The sequence below is a fragment of the Oncorhynchus masou genome, unplaced genomic scaffold (assembly GCF_036934945.1).
Source record: "Oncorhynchus masou masou isolate Uvic2021 unplaced genomic scaffold, UVic_Omas_1.1 unplaced_scaffold_7754, whole genome shotgun sequence".
Lineage (NCBI taxonomy): Eukaryota > Metazoa > Chordata > Actinopteri > Salmoniformes > Salmonidae > Oncorhynchus > Oncorhynchus masou.
The window spans coordinates 1,116-8,952 of record NW_027014222.1 but is presented as its reverse complement, the minus strand read 5'-3'; the positions used below and the strand labels follow the sequence as shown (position 1 = coordinate 8,952).

The window sequence follows — 7,837 nt, the reverse complement described above, 5'->3', positions numbered from 1 at the left end:
AAACCCCAGCTTAAATATCTGAAAGCACCCACCCCTCCCAGACAACCTACCCCTCCCCCTGTGCCCTCCGTCCCCTCCCTCCCTGCTCTCAGATCTTCTTGGCTCGTCCCTCTCCTCCCCTCCCTCCATCTCAGATCATCTTGGCCGTCCTCTCTCCTCCCCTCCCTCCATCTCAGATCATCTTGGCTCGTCCTCTCTCCTCCCCTCCCTCCATCTCAGATCTTCTTGGCTCGTCCTCTCTCCTCCCCCTCCATCTCAGATCTTCTTGGCTCGTCCCTCTCCTCCCTCCCTCCATCTCAGATCATCTTGGCTCGTCCTCTCTCCTCCCCCTCCCTCCATCTCAGATCTTCTTGGCTCGTCCCTCTCCTCCTCCTCCCTCCATCTCAGATCATCTTGGCTCGTCCTCTCTCCTCCCCTCCCTCCATCTCAGATCTTCTTGGCTCGTCCTCTCTCCTCCCCTCCCTCCATCTCAGATCTTCTTGGCTCGTCCTCTCTCCTCCCCTCCCTCCATCTCAGATCTTCTTGGCTCGTCCTCTCTCCTCCCCTCCCTCCATCTCAGATCTTCTTGGCTCGTCCTCTCTCCTCCCCTCCCTCCATCTCAGATCTTCTTGGCTCGTCCTCTCTCCTCCCCTCCCTCCATCTCAGATCTTCTTGGCTCGTCCTCTCTCCCTCCCCTCCCTCCATCTCAGATCTTCTTGGCTGTCCCCCCCTCCCTCCATCTCAGATCTTCTTGGCTCCCTCTCTCCTCCCCTCCCTCCATCTCAGATCTTCTTGGCTCGTCCTCTCTCCTCCCTCCCTCCATCTCAGATCTTCTTGGCTCGTCCTCTCTCCTCCCCTCCCTCCATCTCAGATCTTCTTGGCTCGTCCTCTCTCCTCCCCTCCCTCCATCTCAGATCTTCTTGGCTCGTCCTCTCTCCTCCCCTCCCTCCATCTCAGATCTTCTTGGCTCGTCCTCTCTCCTCCCCTCCCTCCATCTCAGATCTTCTTGGCTCGTCCTCTCCCCAGGTGGTAGTAATAGAAGAGAGTGACCAGGAGGAAGAGCACCCGGCTGAGGAGGAGGAGGACGGCAGCGTTGGGCAACAAGCTCATCTCCACCAGGGTGACAGACGTAACTGCAACAAGCCAGGGTTGAGACAACGGTAACAAACAAAAATAACAATAAAACTCCCTCTCGCTCACATAAAGAGACGGACTGTGACTGATAGATAACGGACGACACTCAGTCATGGAGATATAATCCCCTCGTCGTTAATAACTATGCATCTGAGCCAGACTCCAAACAGTACTACTACGTCTCCAACACTAGAGGGCGCCATTAGCGTATTACACAATCTGAAGAAGGTGGGCAGATTGGACAGCATGACATAGAGCAATAAGGCTCATTGAATAATAATATATACGGTAATAGGTTTGCAGCAGAAGCATGAATTTATATATTTAAATACCAATATGAAAAGAATGTGTGCTCTCACCTAAAAACTGGACAGCAAAGTAGCATGCTTCACTGAGCAGAGTCCATTGAATGATGACCTTCTCCTGTGTATACACTCCATTCCACAAGATGAGGGACAGACCTGGGGGGGGGGTCAGAGGTCATGGGTTATAGTTTAATCCGTTGAATGATGACCTTCTCCTGTGTATACACTCCATTCCACAAGATGAGGGACAGACCTGGGGGGGGGTCAGAGGTCATGGGTTATAGTTTAATCCGTTGAATGATGACCTTCTCTTGTGTTTACAACCCATTCCACAAGATGAGGGACAGACCTGGGGGGGGGGTCAGAGGTCATGGGTTATAGTTTAATCCATTGAATTATGACCTTCTCTTGTGTTTACAACCCATTCCACATGATGAGGGATAGAACTGTGGGAGGAAATGCCATCGGTCAGAGGTTAGGGGTCAAAGAGGTCACGGGAGATGGGCCAAATGGTATGGAGACATTCCTATCCCAAATCTAAATAAATCTGAAAAATACCCCCCCCATCTACATTCTTCATAAAGCTGAAAACTATACTCCCCCATCTACATTCTTCATAAATCTGAAAACTATACTCCCCCATCTACATTCTTCATAACACTTATCTACATACGATATCAACAAAAACTTAATTTCAGGACTCATGTTATCATCCATAATCTAGACAGTCGGGTCCAGGGCCGGTCTAACTCACGTGGGGCCCCGACGTCCAGGGGTCTAATTTCCTGCCATTCTATACTTTTTGCCATGGGAGATTGGGTTTGGGGCCCCCTAGCGAGAGCTCTCCATAAAGACCTTAGTAGTCGCAGGGTAATTTCACTATTTCTCCATAATGACCTTTAAAAGAGGTCAACATTCGCAAGGCAGCTGGGCAGATGGATTACCAGGTTGTGTACTCAGAGCATGCGTGGACCAACTGGCAAGTGTCTTCACTGACAGAGTCTGTAATACCTACATGTTTCAAACAGACCATCAGAGTCCCTGTGCCCAAGAACATAAAAGGCAACCTGCCTAAATGATTACCGCCCGTAGCACTCACGTCTGTAGCCATGAAGTGCTTTGAAAGGCTGGTCATGGCTCACATCAACACCATCATCCCAGAAACCCCAGACCCACTCAAATTCGCATACCGCCCCAAAAGATCCACAGAAGACGCAATCTCAATCACACTCCACACTGCCCACTGGACCTGAGACTGGGGTGAAGGTTCACTTTCCAACAGGACAACGACACTAAGATTACAGTCAAGACAATGCTGGAGAGGCTTCGGGACAAGTCTCTGAATGTCCTTAAGTGGCCCACCCAGAGCCCGGACTTGAACCTGATCAAACATCTCTGGAGAAAATATCTGTGCAACGACCCTCCCCATCCAACCTGACAGAGCTTGAGAGGATCTGCAGAGAAGAATGAGAGAAACTCCCCAAATTCAGGTGAGACAAGCTGGTAGCGTCATACTCAGTAAGATGAGGCTGTACAGGGTAAAGGGTCTGAAGACTTAAGGTTGTAACGCAACAAAATGTGGAAAAAGTCAAGGGATCTGAATACTTTCTGAATGTATATCAATGTTCTCAGGACCGTCTGAAATTCATTTCTAGGAAGGAAAAAAGTGTCACCCAAGTCATTAACGAGTCACTTTACCCCTACCTACATGTCCAAATGACCTGTCCCCGAAACTGACTTGGTACGGGTACCCCTTGTACAGAAACTCATTATTGTTATGTAATTGTATTGTGTTACTTTTTATTAAACATTTTTACTTTAGTTTATTTAGCGAATATTTTCTAAACTATTTCTTGAACTGCATTGTTGGTTAAGGGCTTATAAGTCAGCATTTCACTGTAAGGTCTACTACACCTGTTGTATTCAGCATTTCACTGTGAGGTCTACTACACCTGTTGTATTCAGTATTTCACTGTAAGGTCTACTACACCTGTTGTATTCAGCATTTCACTGTGAGGTCTACTACACCTGTTGTATTCAGCATTTCACTGTGAGGTCTACTACACCTGTTGTATTCAGCATTTCACTGTGAGGTCTACTACACCTGTTGTATTCAGCATTTCACTGTGAGGTCTACTACACCTGTTGTATTCAGCATTTCACTGTGAGGTCTACTACACCTGTTGTATTCAGCATTTCACTGTGAGGTCTACTACACCTGTTGTATTCAGCATTTCACTGTGAGGTCTACTACACCTGTTGTATTCAGCATTTCACTGTGAGGTCTACTACACCTGTTGTATTCAGCATTTCACTGTGAGGTCTACTACACCTGTTGTATTCAGCGCATGTAACTAATACAATTTGATTCCATAATGACCTCAGTGATCCCAGGTTAATGTCACTACCTCTCCATAAAGAACACACAGTAGGCTTGTTATATAAACCTTACTAGATCTCTCTCTCCCTCTCTCTACTTTTCTGTCTATGGTGTGACACCTTAACCTGTTAAGAGAAACAGACCTGGGTTCAACTTTTGAGACAAATTCATTAGTTCTACGGTGCCAGGCATACTCAATTACAAACATAGCTAAAACTATTTGAAAGAAAACAAATACTATTTGAACCCTGAAGGGAACAGGACCACCGCCAACCCAACATTAAATGACTGACTGACATGATTTATTGTCAAATGAACGCGACTATAATAATCAATTCTCATCTTCAATACAATTCCTGTGGCGTGGAGGGTGGTGACGGCAAGGCAACGTTCCCAGTCTTGTCCGTCGTCGAGCACCAGACAACCGTACGACCAGAAGGCGACGTTCCCAGTCTGGTCCGTCGTCGAGCACCCAGAGAACATGACGACCAGAAGGCGACGTTCCCAGTCTGGTCCGTCATCGAGCACCAGAGAACCGTACGACCAGAAGGCGCGTTCCCAGTCTGGTCCGTCGTCGAGCACCAGAGAACCGTACGACCAGAAGGCGACGTTCCCAGTCTGGTCCGTCGTCGAGCACCAGAGAACCGTACGACCAGAAGGCGACGTTCCCAGTCTGGTCCGTCGTCGAGCACCAGAGAACCGTACGACCAGAAGGCGACGTTCCCAGTCTGGTCCGTCGTCGAGCACCAGAGAACCGTACGACCAGAAGGCGACGTTTCCAGTCTGGTCCGTCGTCGAGCACCAGAGAACGACAGATTTGTACCTTGTCAGCTCGGGGGTTTGAACTTGCAACCTTCCGGTTACTCGTCCAACGCTCTAACCACTAGGCTACCCTGCCGCCCCTCCACTCTAACCACTAGGCTACCCTGCCGCCCCTCCACTCTAACCACTAGGCTACCCTGCCGCCCCTCCACTCTAACCACTAGGCTACCTGCCGCCCCTCCACTCTAACCACTAGGCTACCTGCCGCCCCTCCACTCTAACCACTAGGCTACCTGCCGCCCCTCCACTCTAACCACTAGGCTACCCTGCCGCCCCTCCACTCTAACCACTAGGCTACCTGCCGCCCCTCCACTCTAACCACTAGTCTACCCTGCCGCCCCTCCACTCTAACCACTAGGCTACCTGCCGCCCTAATAACATACATGCACGGACATTTTATTGTCGTTGTCCATTTTGTCCATCTGGCTGACAGATGTTTTGTCCTGCTCTTCTGTACTAACGTGTACTCTATGACGACTCAAACTACAGTTAGTCACGTGCACTCTCTGATGACTCAAACTACAGTTAGTCACGCACTCTATGACGACTCAAACTACAGTTAGTCACGTGCACTCTGACGACTCAAACTACAGTTAGTCACGTGCACTCTATGACGACTCAAACACAGTTAGTCACATGCACTCTGACGACTCAAACTAGAGTTAGTCACGTGCACAGGGACAGAGGTACACATGAAGGCCTTGCATGAAGCATCCAAATACACGGACATGTGGGAGGGACAGAGATGACACTAATATAGTGTGTGTGTGTGAGACAGTGTATACGTACCATATGGAGATGAACAGCACAAAGAAATAGCAGTGTGTGTGTGTGTGTGTGTGTGTGTGTGTACTGACTGAGTAGTGCTCCTCCATAGAGCCTGATGGAGATGCTGGTGTTGCTGATCTCCTCTTCAAACACCACCTCGTAGAGCTGGTTGGGACACACCAGGGCCTGCAGAGTGAGAGGACAACACTTATATACTACACAGCATGCACTATGCCTGTCCAAATACAGCCGGCTCCTCTCTCAAATACGGCCGGCTCCTCTCTCAAATACGGCCGGCTCCTCTCAAATACGGCCGGCTCCTCTCTCAAATACGGCCGGCTCCTCTCTCTCAAATACAGCCGCAGCAATGAACAGACTGTGCAACATGAACAACATGAACCGTTGTAGTAATACAGTGGGGTATAGTTTCTCGTTAGGCAGCTCTGTGCAGCTGTGTTAACTAACACGCTCCAAGAAAGCTAGTTCTGTTTATCCCAAAGTCACCAGGATAGTTCTACCAGCATTGAACAGAGGACAACTTCATTTACTTAAAAAAACAAACTATTTTTGTCTTCCTGTCCTCCCCCAGTAAGGCCATTCAGCTCCACTACTAGATAATGAAGACAATTCAGCTCCATAAATTTAGGATGCAGACAAAGGCATAGCTGTTCCTCCCGGTGTCCCCATATAGATAGCGTAAGCGGTGTCCCCATAGAGAGATAGCGTGGCGATATATTTTCATTTGTTTAACACTTTTTTGGTTACTACAGGATTCCATATGTGTAATTTCATAGTTGAGGTCTTCGTTATTACCCACAGTTCCCCGGGGTGCTGAAGACGTGGATGTTGATTAAGGCAGCTTCCCTCCCCCCCCCTGCACCTCTCTGATTCAGAGGGGGGTTGGGTTAAATGTGGAAGACACATTTCAGTTGAATTCATTCAGTTGTACAACTGACTAGGTATCCCCTAATTCTTTCAATATAGAAAATAGTTGTAAATGTTTTTTTTAAACCCTGGAATGAGTCAAACCTTTGACTGATACTGTACATTTCCCTTAACGGTGTGATGTTCAATGTAAAATACATTTAAGTCTTAATTTACACCACCCCTATAGTTCTAAACCGCTCCTCTGGGTTCTAAAACCGCTCCTCCGGGTTCTAAACCGCCTCCTCTGGGTTCTAAAACCGCTCCTCTGTTCTAAATGGCTCCTCTGGGTTCTAAATGGCCAATGTGACTCTCTATACATCAGAATCATCATTGCAGAAGTTTGAGCGTGGCTAGAACCCAGGTCATCGAGACACTCACCATCAAGGCCATAACTGTGAAGGCAAACGCAGAGATGGCGATCCAGAGCCTGTAGAGAGACAATTACATACAGAGATTGATTACCCAAAAACTGCCATTTAAATAGATTGTATAATTTTACTGTCAGATGATCACCCCCAGTGTGTTCTCTCACCTTAGACCAACAGGCTCTCGCACCTGATACTTGATGTCATTCCCCAGCATCTGACTGAGCTGTGAGGAGAGAGAAAGAGAGAGACAGAAATAGAAAGAGCGGATCATTAAGATGTTTTCTAAATCAGAGCTAGTTCTAGGTCTATCGAGGAGGATCCTGACAGATCCAGAGGAAGCAGACACCACATAAAATAAAATTAAAAACAAACACACGGAAGCAGATGCCCCATCAACAAGGTCTTGGATTAATCACAAACTATATTTAACAGAAAAATTGAATTTAGTACTAATTAGCAATTAGCTCTTGGTCACCCATACACACCACTCGTACACACATCCCATACATCACAGACAAAGAATGGTGCTTTACATTGATAGAGCCCGCGCCCCCCAATGGGGACGTGGCCGGCCCGCTCCCCCCAATGGGGACGTGGCCCGCTCCCCCCAATGGGGACGTGGCCCGCTCCCCCTAATGGGGACAACACATCAAATGCTTGTTTAGTCATAAATGAACTAAATTCCGTGCAGCAGTCAACACAGTCAACACAGATTGCACGACATGCGAGGACATTTCATACCAAACATTTACAGAGCCAATGCCTCATGACTTTTACAGTAACTAACCCTAAACTGAAGACACATGCAGTATACATGTTTCCCTGCAAAGTGGCTATAAATGCTAATAAAATTCACATGATCCTTAAAAACAGACAAATAAAATCTGCCTGTATGAGTCGGATGCGTTGAATACAAAAGGTATCACAGTGAAATGCTTACTTATGAGTCCCTAACCAACAATGCCGTTTTAAATATATATATATAAATAAGTAAATATATATATATAAATAAAATTATATTTATATATATATATATATATATATATATATATATATATATATATATATATATATATATATATATATATATATATATATATATATATATATATATATATATATATATATATATATATATATATAAATAAGTAAAT

General features: G+C 46.6%; 1 protein-coding gene across 1 annotated transcript; it reads right to left on the bottom strand.

Moving 5' to 3' along the window:
* Positions 1–752: 752 nt before the first annotated feature.
* Positions 753–6,906, bottom strand: LOC135537426 (tumor protein p53-inducible protein 11-like). The gene is made up of 5 exons (XM_064963594.1): positions 6,848–6,906; positions 6,694–6,742; positions 5,478–5,574; positions 1,473–1,574; positions 753–1,112 (listed from the first exon to the last, which is right to left on the bottom strand). Exons 1-5 carry the CDS (start codon positions 6,895–6,897, stop codon positions 976–978), a joined length of 435 nt encoding a protein of 144 aa, XP_064819666.1. The 5' UTR covers positions 6,898–6,906; the 3' UTR covers positions 753–975.
* Positions 6,907–7,837: the final 931 nt, after the last annotated feature.